We start from the raw sequence: 15503 nt of genomic DNA on the forward strand, positions 1-15503 counted from the left end.
ATTGTTCAGATGCTTGAATTCCTCAGGTCAATTAAGGCATGGCGTGTTGGAATCTAATAATATACTGGTCCGAAATATTTAATTTCACAATCCTTGATCTCTTTTTTTATTACTAAGTTTAGTGCATGTGTATATTCTGAACAAAAGGCAATGTGTTTGGATTTCGATGAATTCATTTTAAGATATTAGGCTTGGACAGCCGAACCCTTATCCTTATCTAGAACATAGTTCATCAGCTGACAATAATACATGACTCTTGTGAATGTCACGATTTGTAAATTTAGAAATGGGCCCCAATGTCAACAAGTGCGAGAGTACATGTGATAAGAAAGTAAAATTTGAGACGCACACGAAGACTCTCTGTCGATATGTTGTCTTATTAAGTTTAGTTAATTTGACGGTTTTTATTAAAGAATGAAAGTGATATCACGGCATTGAAGTAGGAGTTAATAGTGCTATGAAGGAATAAAGAAGCGTGCATATTTTTTAAAAGTTCAAAACCTTCATTTTGGGAGATTTAGTATATACTCATGGTGAAATATTTACAATACTTCGTTATCAGACGAAATGATAACTGTCTGTTTGCATTTCCGATAAATTGTTTATGTGATAATTCATTGATTAATCAAAATCAATGTACGCTACATGGTTTATATCAAGTGAAGAAAATATAAATAAATTTACTTACAAAATTGCATGGACTGAGATTTCATATTGGAAAAGAATTCTTACATCATGTATTCATTTTGTGTCAGATAATGAAATCAACCAAATAATCATTCAACGTTATAGGACTTTGTGTGGCCTTATCTGCTGGGAGAAAAATCTAGTTTCAACAAATATTTGAACTCATCAAGCCAAAATTAAGAATATGAAACTATCTCAGACGTGATCATCTTGACTAAGGCTCAAACACAATAGACGTAACATTGGGTTACTTCCTAATGTAATCCTGATGTAGTTTGTTTATAATAAGGAGTTACTTCCCCTTATGTCTTTCTTTAACAAAATGATATATATATGTCTGTTTGTTTGTTTACCACAGGTTGTAACCTGAAGGAGAGGACTTAAATAGGCAATACTTGATGCCCAATTCCTTTTGACATTTGTCAATAAATTTGTTGAAATGAAATCAATAAACGTTTACCTGTTATAAATATAAGTGTGGATAATTCCTCGTGGGTTTAACTACTACATATTCTTTTTTTTTAAAATACTCAAAAGCACATAAGTGTTGTATTATTCTAGATCAGACGATATTAAAGATACCAGTGAGCTAAGGCTCCCACTTTAAAAATCTTATGAAGGAAGCGCTTTATTAAGTCAACAAATCTTTTATAAGGTCACATTCACATAGGAAAGTAGGCCTTACTTATCATATTCATATCTTTCACCTGTCACAGGCTGAGCATATGAACAGTTGACGAGTCAGCGGTTTGCGTTGTAATATAGATAGCTAGAAAATATTGAATAAAAATGTAAAATTGATAAAATAAAATAAAATACTGATTATCACTGTTATTCACGAATGGTTTGAGCAAAATAGTGTAAAAAAAATATTGTTATTTCCTATGATTTTGTTGAATAATTATCATCGAGGAATTCGTTACAATTAGTATGCATGTAAGTAGATTTATTGAGCTATATTAATCCATGAAATCAAGCTTACACATCAAAGCAATTTCGTATTTATACCTATTCTTTTTTTCAAAACCGCGAGATTAGAGCCCACGAAATTATATGATATTACAGTAATCATTTTATGGTTCATTTGCTATGTTTAATGCTCCTTGAACAGCCAGAATCATTTTGAGACGCGTTCTCCTATTACCTCATTTTATGGCATATCTGTGGAATAACACCAAAAGCAACTGGGACAAAGTGTCTTGCATATACATAAAACTATATTCATTGATAGCATAAGTCGGTGAATAGTTAACAAAACAACTTTATTATATTAAATAAATAATTTGGTGTTTCCTAAGAGGCTCAAAATCTCTATGCAGGCGGTGCGTTGGGCATCGGAGTTGTCTTTCCGGAAAGGTCGAAATGTGCCACAAGTTCCTGGAATCTGGTTTGTAAAGTGAAATATATAACGATAGATATGATAATATCGATATCTAAAGCGTGTAAAGGAAACTAAAATATTTTAACAATATTAGACCAACCGCAATGTATGAGAGAGAAAAAAGGTTATTTCCAATGTTGTAAGTCATGGCATTATCATAGATGTAGATTACAGATGTCTATCTACCATTAATATAGTTTTACATAGCTGCATGTATTCTACTAACAAATGGCACGATACATTTTACTTTCGGCATTATGTTCTTAATGCCTTTAATTTTCATGGTTGTCCGTATATTTTGTTCATTGTTCATAATTTGCCCTTGCTCGTAGATTGTGTTCTGTTGATTATATTCTATTATCTTAATATATGACGACTTTTTTCAATTGTAAAAAAATGCAGAAAACATCAATACAAGTACCACTGCCATAGATATTTAATTTCTTGTCATTTTTGTTAAATTAGAGACCTCGAGACGAGCATTTTCAAAGTATTTCCTCTTTGGACTTACTTACAGTCACACCTTCACTAAAGATATTCTCTCAAGAGAAGGAAGAAAAATTCATGTGACAAATATCGTTTGGGCTAAAGTTCTAGGACAGGACAAGAAAATGACTCCAATCAGAGGGAAAAAACTTACGAGTGACAAACAACAGGACATGCAGTGTGTCCTAAAGTATTTGTGGTTCCGGTGCTGAACTGTGTGTCGACGAGGGTATTGCACTCCTTTTCACACTCAGCCTCACGCTCATCTGAGCCCATACTGTTGTACAAATCGGTTACAATGGCCTTGATCTCATCAACATGGAAAATATTCACTGAAAAATAAGCACTTGGATGTCATATTCTATATATGGGAAGTATTTCGTTTAAGTGAACCTTTCGAGCTCTTCGCTTTAAATAAGGACAAAAACGGCTAAAGTGTGATGACATGTTGCATGAACGAAATGGAAATTGAAAGGAATGAAGTAGTCTTCCCTGACGAGGAAGAACCCTATGTGAATATTATATATTATGGCTCGTCTCAGGCAGTTTCACGAGTTATATCCCTTGAAACCGATTTGTTTTCGTGCTTCCCGGGTTTGAGTGTATCACAATATCATTGTAACATTTCGACTTCACTTCATGAAATGTTTAAATCTTACACTGATAGTTACACCTTCTCGAAATTGTGGTCAAAATATAAAAATGTTCTACATTTATATACTGATGGTTAAACAGGCAATGATAAGGTTGCCGCAGTCATGGTAACACTAGACGAAGACTATGAATGCCGGCTACCAAACAACGCCTCAGTGTTCTCAGCGAAAGCGCGAGCTATCTATCTCGACCTTGAACATACTAAAACAAATAAAGTAATGAGAGCTGTTATTTATTCAGACTCTTTTCGTACTACAAAGTCATAGCAATGGAAATATCGAAGATATTTTCATTCCCAATATATTAATACTATGTCATGATCTTTCCTCTTTCCTTTTTTTTTTTTTTTTTTTTTGTTTTGTTTTTTTTTTTTTTTTTTTTTTTTTTTTTTTTTTTTTTTTTTTTTTGTTTTTTTGTTTTTTTTTTTTTTTTTTTTTTTTTTTTTTTTTTTTTTTTTTTCTCTCTGGTTCCTGGGCACAAGGGAATACCAGGCAATGGACAAGTCGATCGTGCCGCCAGGGCAGTTTTATCGCTACCACCTGTACTTTTAAAAGTTGTTTTCGCTTATTTTAAACAATGTATCGCACACCTCAGTGGCAGGAGGAATGGAATCAATAAAACAACAATACATTGCAGTCCGTAAAACCTATCTTCGGTGAATGGTCTCCATGATATAGAAGCAAGCATCGAGACGAAGTTGTCCTTGCCCGTCTTCGGATGGGCCATACTTACCTTACACATGTGATGAGCCATTCACCGTTAAACATTTTATTGGATTGCATTGACTTATGTCTACTAGAGACAGATCGAGGCTAAAGATCATTAGAAACTGATCAGATTGATAAAATTCTACGTTATCTGAAATATGTTGAACTATATCATAGGATAAGACTTACTATTTTGATATTTTGTGATAATACAACCATTTAAGATTTTAAGCATTTGTCTTTCACCTTTTAGTTCGTTTGGCGTTGTTTCCATTTTGGTCGTTGTATCTTTCACCGGTTGATGGCCCCAATGACCTTTTGTGTGTTGAAGACCGTTAATAATGTAATAATAATAATCATAATAATTATTATTATAGAACAACGTGAAACCTTATCTATCTTAATTTATCAATTACTTACAGATAGCGTTCATGAATGGATTCAATTCACGTCTATTGACGGCAATCACGGGTGCCGCTGGGGCAACAGTTGCCGGGGTAATATCGAAGTATTTGACCAGCTCTTGGAATCTGTCGATATTTCATGAAATAAAAACAAAAAATTCTTCAGTCAATATACCAAACTATTCATGATTGGAATTTACATGTTTATATCTTTACAAAAATTTGAGAATTATACATTTTTAAAAAGACAAATGGTCATCAGAATTTCTACATCATCAACAGCATTACTTTAGCCTGAATGTCTCTAAAAAGGTGCAATATGCAATGCCTTTGAATGGCTTTTCTGATAATTTCACTGCCGTTAACTATGTAAAGGAACAATTACATGTGTCGATATTGTGATAGATATAATCAATAAATCCTTTGGTTTTTGACATATGACTGATGGATAAAATAAATCAACATAGACGATATATAAGATAGTGAATCAGGTGGGGACTACCGTTTTATAATTGCTTGTATACATTGTCAAATTCGAACTAACGATATCATGAAAATATACATATATAAAGCAAATGTGGTGATATGCAAATAATATGCAAATCTAAAATGAAGTCAATGATGAACGCTTCATTTTGAATATATATATATATATATATATTAGTTACGATTAACGGAACGGAACTTTTTTTCAATTAACTATCAAACGACCTAGTGTGACAATGGTGATAACTCGTAGCTTTGTATTATACAAAAGCGAATTAAGGATAAACTAAATCTGAAGTGATTGGCGAGTTCATAATTGTGACAGAACTTTCTATTTTAATCGCTAATATTTATAACATTATGTTGCAAACATCTAATTCAAACTTTCCTCCGTGCCGTCAAAAGGGAGACAACCTCTTTATACTTGCATTGAAATATAGCTATTTCTAGAACTTTTTAAATGTAATATAATAAAATATTAATATAATAACGATATAATGAAATAGTAAAACAGTTGATTATTTATTATCTCTCATATGGATTCTACCAACAACGTGCACGACATCATTTAAGTAACACAAAATGTATTGCGATATCGGTCATACTTTATAGAACCTAATGACAGTCTAATCCAGCTGTATTCCCGCCAAACAAATAAGGTTATAGAATGCTTGTAACAATATAAGAATTTTTTAAATCGAAAATATTCAGCAACATTAGTGAATCAGAGAAGTGAAAATATTAGTTAAACTGCATCATACAGCTGTTTCGTCCCTCCAGGACTCGTCAGTCAGTGACGTAAGAGGCGGGGGCAGGGAGCCAATTGCCCCCTCACCTTTTTGAGTGGAGGAACTTTTCAAAAAGGGATAAATTTCTTCTTTTTACTAGATGAAAATACACACAAAATTTTGGTATATTAATTTTACAAATTTCCTGTGCCATGGTTATGTTAGAAAATTTCGGAAAATTACCGCTTGGTTCATTCCAGTGGAGTAGGAAGCGGGGAGCAGGGGGCGGCGCCACTGTCAGTGATACCTAGGACCTAACATCGCCCCTTCATAGCTTATATGTGTATATTCCGTCATTATCAATATGAAAAAAAAAGTATAGAAATAAAGATATACATACGAGAAATAAAGATAACATACGAGTGACAGATGAGGGGACAGGATGTATGTCCGAGGGTGTTCAGGGTTCCGGCGTGAAACTGGGTCTCAATAAGGTTGCTGCATTCCCTCTCACACTCAACTTCACGCTCATCAGATCCCATGCTGTGGTAGAGATCTGTCACAATAGTTTTGACCTCATCAGCGTGGAAAACGGTCACTAGTAAAAGAAAGAAATAAGATTTATGCAGAATATTAAGACATACAATCCAGATATAAAATTATTTTCAACTAAAACGTTATGATCAATATCGCTTATGAATTATAAAAATATAGCGATATGTAATAAATGGAGTCGATGACAAATTCCCAACATCAGAGTAAGTACGATTCAACATTTTTCCATAAAATACAATTTAGTCAGCGGGTATGGGAAAATGCCATACTTTGGTACATAAAGACGTTTGCGAAAATGGACATTAAAAAAGAATTCTTACATCTAAAGCTGGAGGAAAAGGCAAATTACTTACAGATAGAATTCAAAATACTGGATCCAAACGATCGCTTGGCGCTGGTGCCAGCAGCAGGCACGGCTGTCTGGGGAGTGATGTCATAATGCTTGACGAGTTCCTGAAATCTATTTTAAAAAATACCAATTCCCATTAAAAAACAGAAACAAAACCAAAGATGTCATTCATTTACAAATGTAGTTTCTTGTTTCAACAGCAAGGGTCATAATGTGAGATTGGTAAGGGGTTGAGGAAGACAGGAGAAAAAAAACCAACTGAACTGTAGTCAGTACCAAACGGCAGCGCCATGTAAGCCGCGAACCTGCCCCAAGAGATGGAAGGCTAGTGACGGTCGGACGCTTGAACTACTTCCCCACTTTCAGTAGAGTTCAGTCAAATCTACACAAAGGTGCGACCGCAATCAAATAGAATTTCTTATTTCATGATTGTGTGTAAATATTTTGATAAATTCATATTTAAGTGTCAAAAACAATATGATTCTTCACAGGAGTCACGTGGTCGTTAAAATTCCCTAACTAGAACGATTTATTGCTTCATAATAAATTTATACATAAATAAACGGACTAGAAAAAAACAGTTGTTCATCTAGTCCTAGAATTGTCTATATTTACAATACGATGTATTTGGAATACTTTCACATACATTTTGTTTTGCGTGCATTGTACCTCTCAACAATTAATGATTCATTATTGTGCGACATATTGTTTGAAAATGAAGTTTTGCGTAAGCTGTGAATTTTTAAATTAATCGTTATGATTTTTTAAGAACACTGATTTCATTCTCCATGTATTTTTTCAAGATTGCAAATATTTCTTTTGTTCACATTGCTGTAGTTTTATTGAAGTTTTTTTTTATGTAATTCCTTACATTGTCCATTTTTTAAATGTAATCGGTCATAGTAAAAAGAATGCATTATCTAAAAGTTCTCTAAAAGATGAAGATAATGTTTATCATTTTTAAATATTTGGAATATATGTTTACTTACGAGTGACAGATAACGGGACAACCGGTGTGTCCAATAGTGTTGAGAGAACCAGTCTGGAACTGAGACTCAACCAATTTGTTACATTCAGCCTCGCACTCGGCCTCACGTTCATCAGTTCCCAAGGAGTGATACAAATCGGTGACGATGGTCTTCACCTCGTCGGCATGGAATACATTCACTAAATGAAATACCGAATGATAAATTCTATTCTGTTATAACTTGAAATTAGAGTTTTATTTTTAATATATTAATATGGATTAACAAAGCATAGAAAAAGTGAGGTCAATATCATTTGCCAACTAAATAGTTACACATACATAAACAACACTTCGTCATCATCTGAAAATATGTGTTTATGCTTCTTTAATTCATTTGCAGGTCTTTCATTCTACAAGATTGATTGAACTGGACTTCGCAGAAGTCGTCTTAAGTCTTATTTTAAGTAATCTTTGATATATCTATTTCCCGCTATTACATTCTGTCAAAAACAGAGAGAAAATAAGATAAACTGAATTTTGTAGATTATTGTCATGGTGCCAAAATAACGATTTTATAGTATTGTTGGGGTGTTAAAAATAGCGATTTTACATCTTTGTTAGGATGCTAAAATAACGATTTTATAGTATTGTTAGGATGCTAAAATAACGATTTTACAGTATTGTTAGGATGCTAAAATAGAGATTTTACAGTATTGTTAGGGTGCTAAAATAGAGATTTTACAGTATTGTAAGGGTGCTAAAATAGAGATTTTACAGTATTGTAAGGGTGCTAAAAAACGATTTTACAGTATTGTAAGGATGCTAAAATAACGATTTTATGGTATTGTAAGGGTGCTAAAATAGAGATTTTACAGTATTGTTAGGATGCTAAATTAACGATTTTATAGTATTGTCAGGGTGCTAAAATAGAGAGTTTATAGTATTGTTAGAGTACTTGACTTGATGGAAAAATATACTAACGTTACAGTACATTGATCCGTAGATATATGAATTCATAAGGATATCTTTAAAATTCGAAAGCTGTACAGCTGTAGTATATTACCTGCAAAATGGACGAAAACAAAACTACAACACTCCACATGCGTGTACCAGAGATATACTTACGGATTGAATTCAAAAATGGGTTCAAACTTAATGCCCTCTTTGGTGGAGCAACGGACGTCATTGGCTGTGATATGTCAAAGTAGTGAACAAGCTCCTGATACCTACAAATAAGAGGGGTAACGTCTTTGGTTTTATATGTTTAAAGCTCTATCAAAAGAACGATGGTCTCCCCGTGTAAGCAAGATGAATACATTGTGTGAATTCTTGTGTTTGTGTAAGGATGCGATGTGTTCATTTCAGCCTCCTTGTCATAATGCGGAACTGAAGGAGATTTTAATGGCTCTACCACGCTGATGTATATTGTCGATGACCCCAAGTAGGACAACCAACTTGGTCACATAATTCTGATCACGCGCAAATTACAATGTTGATCGTTAAGTAGGTAGCAACTACCAATTTTATATCATTATATACACTAGCATATCTCGGATGGTTGACAGGGCCCAAAGGGAAACATTTTTGAACTGAATTATTTAGAAAAAGAACAAAATGGTTTATCCCAATAAACTGCGTCTTATGATCATACTATTTGGAGCAGCAAGCACAAGTCTTATGCCTAAACTGCAAGGCGAGTAAAGAAGAGCATCAGACGGTGACAACAGATGATATCGAAACATACCACCATTAATTTCATTATTCAGTACAGGAAATGAAATATGTCTTTAACAGAGGGAGCACCATTAAAAAGCACATACATACTCGACAACTGAACAACAGAAACAAAAATTGGATCAATAATAAAGATGTGGATATACAGAACTGAAATTGATTTACAAAATAGCAAAGGTCCTATTGATATTATGGAATAAGATCAACATTCGATGACTTCTAAAATCCTTTGTCATACAGAAATGATCATAGACTTTAGAGTCGATACCACATAAATGCTTGTTATTCTGTTACATTTTCAATCTTCACGTCAGCGTCATATGGAGATATTGTCCAATAAAGGGAGTTTCTAGGGTACTATCAAACAAAAGTGGCACCACCTAAGTTTGAAAGCATGCCATCCCTCCCCGACATATCAAACTGATGACAGGCGAGCCAGTCCCCTGATAATTATCTTGATTAGAATCACAAGCAGGAAACACGAAATGTCACTATAATATCGTATGTCATGGCTCTGGGACCCAACCCAAATCCTTTTTGATTTGGCTGGACGCTACAATCAAATGTCAAATGGGTAGTAAAGGTATACTATCAAACAATACAATGAAGCAGCAAACAAAATTATATCTGAAACGCAACTTACGGGAGCAAGACAATTATAAGCCAAAGAGAACTTACGAATGACAGATGACTGGGCACGTAGTGTGTCCGATTGTGTTCAAGGACCCCGTTTGCAACTGACTATCGACAAGTTTGTTGCATTCAGCCTCGCATTCAACTTCACGTTCATCAGTTCCCATGGTGTGGTACAGGTCTGTTACAATGGTCTTGATTTCATCAGCGTGGAAAACATTCACTTTGAAAACAAACATCAGCAACGCCGTAAGTTTCTCCTCATTAAGTAAAACGCATTCAGTGTCAAACATTCAGTAACATTTATCCATAGATATAACAGACTACAACCAGTTTCGACGTGATAACTTACAATCAATCATTCAGCATAAATTTTAAGTGAAAAAGATAAATTAATATAAAAAATGAAAAGAACGCCTTACAGACGGAGTTCAAAAGACTGGATCCAAATGATCTCTTGGCGCTGGTACCAGCAGCAGGCATGACTGTTTGTGGAGTGATATCGAAATGTTTGACGAGTTCCTGGAATCTAGTTAGTCAAAATAGATGACACTTAATTTCGTTAACGTTATGGTGAACACGATTAAGCATCGAATGCCGAAAGCTTCGGATAAGCATGTTTAAAAAATGCAACAGATCGAAATTTTAAAAATTGATTTTATCATTATTAACAAACACATTTCAACTCCTAAATTCAATAGCATTAATATTTAAACTTAATGTTGTGTTCGAGAATAATTTGTAAGGCGCTAGACATGTTTAAGTGGTGGTAATATTTTCATTTACATCGATATTTGTAGTCATGTGTGTAAACAAACGAAATGCAATGCATCAGAGAAATAAAACCTGCTTTATAAAACGCAAAAATTAAAATTGGTTCCCTATCCAAAAATATTTTTTGATGAAATGTGTTCCGTGATTTTCCAATCGAAACATACCAGCAAGCAAGACAACTCAAACATATCATTAGTGATTTTATGAATAGACTGAATCATAAAAAATTGTTGACAAAAGTGCGTGTTTATCTATATTCACATACATATGAATTCGGGGAGAAGCGTATGCACGAAATTAACAAAAATAAACCTCAAGGAAAAGTAATGATTTCAAAGTATATTATTTCTGATTTATTTTCAAATAACTAAAATATGCATGCTTAGTTTGTCCACTTACGAGTGACAGATAACGGGACAACCGGTGTGTCCAATAGTGTTGAGAGAACCAGTCTGGAACTGAGACTCGACCAATTTGTTACATTCAGCCTCGCACTCGGCCTCACGTTCATCAGTTCCCAAGGAGTGATACAAATCGGTGACGATGGTCTTCACCTCGTCGGCATGGAATACATTCACTGCACAAATGAAATAAAACAGAGATATCAGATAGGGGTCTGTTTATGGTTTTATCTTTATGATACATCTTTACCATCTATCAGCTTTAATTATTTTGTTGAAAAGATTATATATAGCTATACGGCACCACTGAATATCATATATTAACCGTTTTCACACTAGAAACGTATTTGAGTTTCTTCATTTGCTTAATTAATAATTCTCATAACTAAAGAACGATTATCAGAAATCGTCATTTGCTTTCATCGTTGATTTCTGACACGATTAATCCGTTCTTTGGTACCGTTTTCATTGTTTCAATCGAGTGACAGTGGATTATGCTTAATTGTATTAAGCTATTAATCCGAAAAAGGATTCATACGGATAGAGGTTAAGAACGGGTTCAAACTGAGAGCCCTCTTATTTGGAGTAGCAGGCGCCGCTGTTTGTGAGACGTCAAAGTAGTGTACTAGTTCCTGGTACCTTCAAACAGAAGGAAACATCAAGTTATACACGTTGTATTTAGCACATGTCTTCAGTATGAGCTGTCCTGTTAAACAATGCCCATTAAAGGGCGCATCTGCATCATTGGTCTGTTTAACAAGGTTTAATTCAATTAAAAAACGATAACATTTGTTCTGCTCCATCTCCACAACTGAAAGGTTTGGAGATGTTCAAGTCACTGGTAAATTATCTCATGGTTTGAGGTCTTAAGTTTTAGTACTAATGGTCAATTAGAACAAAGACGGTGACCATGGAGGATAGAACTACTCCAGTTCAACTGAAATGACATTGAAATGTCATAACCTGGGCCCCGCATCATAGCATACAAGTGGTCATAATATACTAACAACGGCAAACAAGTCATTATGGTTGACACATTTAATGACGAATGCCGCATAGTGATCAACTTTCATACATGAGGAAAGCGTGGTGTTATGTTTATTAAAAAAGAAAACGTGTATCGTGCTTATTAAATAGGATAATTTGATGCTGTGTTTATATAAAGGGACGTTGTGTCATGTTTATTCAAAAAGAAAAAGTGGTGTTATGTTTATTCAAAACGAAAGTGTGGTTTCGTGTCTATGGATATGTGAATTGGTATTATATTGTGAACAACCTATCAACAGTTAATGTTGATTTATAAATCGCCTCCCACTGTATGTTGGATGAATATGTGTATTTTTGTTTGTTTAAGCCCCCTGGTGATACTGCGGAAATAAAGCCGACCCTATAGTGCAACTACATTGAAGAATACGACCGAACATCTCCAGCAGGAAACCCCATCTGGTCACAATATACTGATAGCAATCAGACCAGTCGATACAATACCATAGTGTTGGAATTAAGCATGCGGAGGTACCAGATAAAAGCGTTATTAGACCCTAATCACTCAATCGACAATTTATGAACGAAAGATATTTAAAGGGGCTTACATAAGTGCACTTACGAATGACAGATAACTGGGCACGCAGTGTGTCCGATTGTGTTCAAGGATCCTGTTTGCAACTGACTATCGACAAGTTTGTTGCATTCAGCCTCACATTCAACCTCACGTTCATCAGTTCCCATGGTGTGGTACAGGTCTGTTACAATGGCCTTGATTTCATCAGCGTGGAAAACATTCACTTTGAAAAAGAGTTTTATCTAAGTAAGATACGGAAATCAACCCATTTACGCTGTCTATTTGGGTCGAGATAATAAATGAATATAAAGCAATTTTAGATGATCCAAGATTTATTTCACTTGAGGAAATCCATATCATAAACTGTCATCTTTGTTTAAATTGCTCAACATATTGATTAATTCTCAACTAAGAACATGTTCATAGACTTTTATGATCACTCCATTTGTTTTCGATTTCAATATAATAGTTCATATATCTCCTCTATATATATTGAAATGCGACACGGTTATAACGTTTGCAATATATTTGACGTGTCTTATTCATATATCACTGCTGATGTTAAAGTTGGTACGTACATATTAATCATACAAATGCCGTACGATATCATAAAAAACTTGCCCACCGAGCAATCCAAACCAATTGTAGATAAACCTTGATATACTATATACGTTAAATTTCAACCTGGATTAAACATTTTTTACATCCGAATGTCAATACAGAAATGATGCTTAAATAATACTTCGAAACATTATTTATTTTCTTATTGACGTTAGTCATTTTTTGTATTTTATGTTATCTACACTTTTAAATAGTCTCCGTCAAACGTCTGAAATTAATGTGTATTTATATTTTTCGATGTCGCTTTTTTTATGGAAATAGGCCTCCACTCGGCTTATTGGGACAATGCGCATGTATAAAGCAGATATTTATACACGAAGGAAATAGAAGTGATTCATTACAATCAAAATATGTAGACAAAATAAATGAACACACGTACTGTTTTTGATTTTGTACCGTTCTTATGACGAGCGATGTATGATGCTTGGGAATATCAACGATAAACCATTAACTAATATCATACGTGATAGAGTTAAAACTGTCTTACATTGTTCGGTCAACTTAAGTATATAATACACTGTAAAATCGTAAAGGATGAAACCTGTATCTAAGTATATAATGATAAGCCACGGGCACTAGAACATTGTAAATTCATCGAAATGTGAACATTACCGAATTGAGAGCAACATTTACATTCAAACAAAATCAATACTGACATATTAACATGCTATCTAAAATCCACATCTTAAATGTTTCAATATTCGACAAGTATTTGATTCTGATATAATCTTAAAATAAATGTTTCAAACCAATGATACTTCTCCAGAACATAACACGCGCATTTTATTAGATATTTATCTATTCTGTAAAGAAAATAAACCAAAACTGCCTGAACTATTACATCTGTGTGTGTGTTGTTGATTTTTTTTTTTTTTTTTTTTTTGTCGATTTTCCATTTCCTTCCTTTATGCTATATCTCGAACGGTTTAGTTAAGCATCAATGAAGCGACCTTGAAGGACAAATAGCTATTTGATACCAATTTATCATCAGTTATCTCACTAACTTGATTGTCTTTCGTACAATTTTATACACATGAATACATTGTGAACTAGTATAACAACGAAAAAACTATTAAAATTAAACGTATGGCGAATAAGAATGCATAGATAGAGTATCAATTGTAGGATTCTCCCGCTTGTAGTGGACGCTCAATTTGTTCTATAAAGTCATGCTCTGTGGTGTACGCGACTAATTCAAGATCATAACACACTGATGTATAAAATCTTCCTCTGAACAAAAGAAAATAATTTATCATAGATGCATATATATAGTAATAAATATGAGTGTGTCTGTATGTCTGTCTGTTAGTCTGTCTGTTTGTCTGTTTTCACGTCTATTTTTCGTCTTCGTATATCTTTTCCTGACATAATCAAACTTACAGATTGCACTCAAGAACGGGTTTGTCGCTCTCCTTTCAGGAGCAGCCATTGCTAAAGGCACCGCTAACAGAAGGAATCCCAACACCTTCATTTTTTACTACAAAACAAAAACAGTAGTATAAAGCATCATTTTTTATGCAAAACACTGCAATGATATTTTTATAGTACAAGAGTTTAATGGCAAGACCTCCTACAAATAATGTTGTGAAATATAAATAGGATATCCATCGTGATAGGAATGTTGCCTGGAACTTCAATTTAAACTATTTTCAATCCCTACCGTTAATATTGAATCAATTGATATTGCAATTGGAAATTTAGCTTGAGGTTTAGACCGATATTTGAATGAGAGACTTTCATTTTTCTATACACAATATAATTAACTGTTACAGGAACTATTCTAAGACTGTGTTCTCTTACCTGTTGATTGTCGATCGTTACAATAGTGAGTTTAGAGTAGAGGTCAGTTTTATACTTACCTGGAAATTGTCCTTCTTCCAATCAGAATGACCGTGCCCTTGACAATAACAGGTGAGGATTTCTCATAAATTTCGTGACAGTCCGGCCAATATGACCAACTGAAATCCCGATAAAGCTTGACCATTCCTACAAAATGACAAGATAGCGAGTATTGGTATAAAATGAGATCATTCCTACAAAGGTCAGTTTATTTCTATTCTGTACAACAATCCTTTGATGTACCTTTTGTAATGTTTAGATAATCCACTGAGTCTAATAGTATGAGTCTTTGTTTATTCGCGGGACAAATAATATGCATCTTACCTCAACATTTCCATATTGTAATGCTTCTTATTAATAGGACGATTTTTTTTAAATTTCTTAGTCTTTGATATATGATATTTATTCTTTTAACTGTAAATGTTGTTTGAATTTATCATTCTGATTTCGTAAATGTAATAATATCGCCATACAAATCAAATGGTCAATTCTGGAAGTCCCGAAGATGTAAATATGAAATTGTATTTATATTTAAA

General features: G+C 33.8%; 1 protein-coding gene across 1 annotated transcript; it reads right to left on the bottom strand.

Annotated features, from left to right (window-relative positions):
• Window positions 1-1998: 1998 nt before the first annotated feature.
• On the bottom strand, window positions 1999-14599 carry LOC132561501 (uncharacterized). Its single transcript, XM_060226198.1, has 11 exons — window positions 14509-14599; window positions 12553-12730; window positions 11485-11585; window positions 10945-11122; window positions 10194-10300; window positions 7427-7604; window positions 6442-6548; window positions 5954-6131; window positions 4336-4445; window positions 2709-2886; window positions 1999-2071 (listed from the first exon to the last, which is right to left on the bottom strand). Exons 1-11 carry the CDS (start codon window positions 14597-14599, stop codon window positions 1999-2001), a joined length of 1479 nt encoding a protein of 492 aa, XP_060082181.1.
• Between the last annotated feature and the right edge of the window lie 904 nt (window positions 14600-15503).

The sequence above is a fragment of the Ylistrum balloti genome, unplaced genomic scaffold (genome assembly GCF_031769215.1).
Source record: "Ylistrum balloti isolate Yb309-2 unplaced genomic scaffold, AGI_CSIRO_Ybal_v1 Utg371216, whole genome shotgun sequence".
Classification (NCBI taxonomy): Eukaryota; Metazoa; Mollusca; class Bivalvia; order Pectinida; family Pectinidae; genus Ylistrum; species Ylistrum balloti.

Bases quoted from the DNA above. Each gene is read 5' to 3' on its own strand.
- LOC132561501 (XM_060226198.1), bottom strand. From the start codon at position 14,599: ATGAAGGTGTTGGGATTCCTTCTGTTAGCGGTGCCTTTAGCAATGGCT. The intron at 6,549-7,426 runs GTAAGTAAACAT...TTTTTAAAATAG, and splicing joins TGTCCCGTTATCTGTCACTC to ATTTCAGGAACTCGTCAAGC. The intron at 6,132-6,441 runs GTAAGTAATTTG...TTCTTTTACTAG, and splicing joins CAGTATTTTGAATTCTATCT to TGACCGTTTTCCACGCTGAT.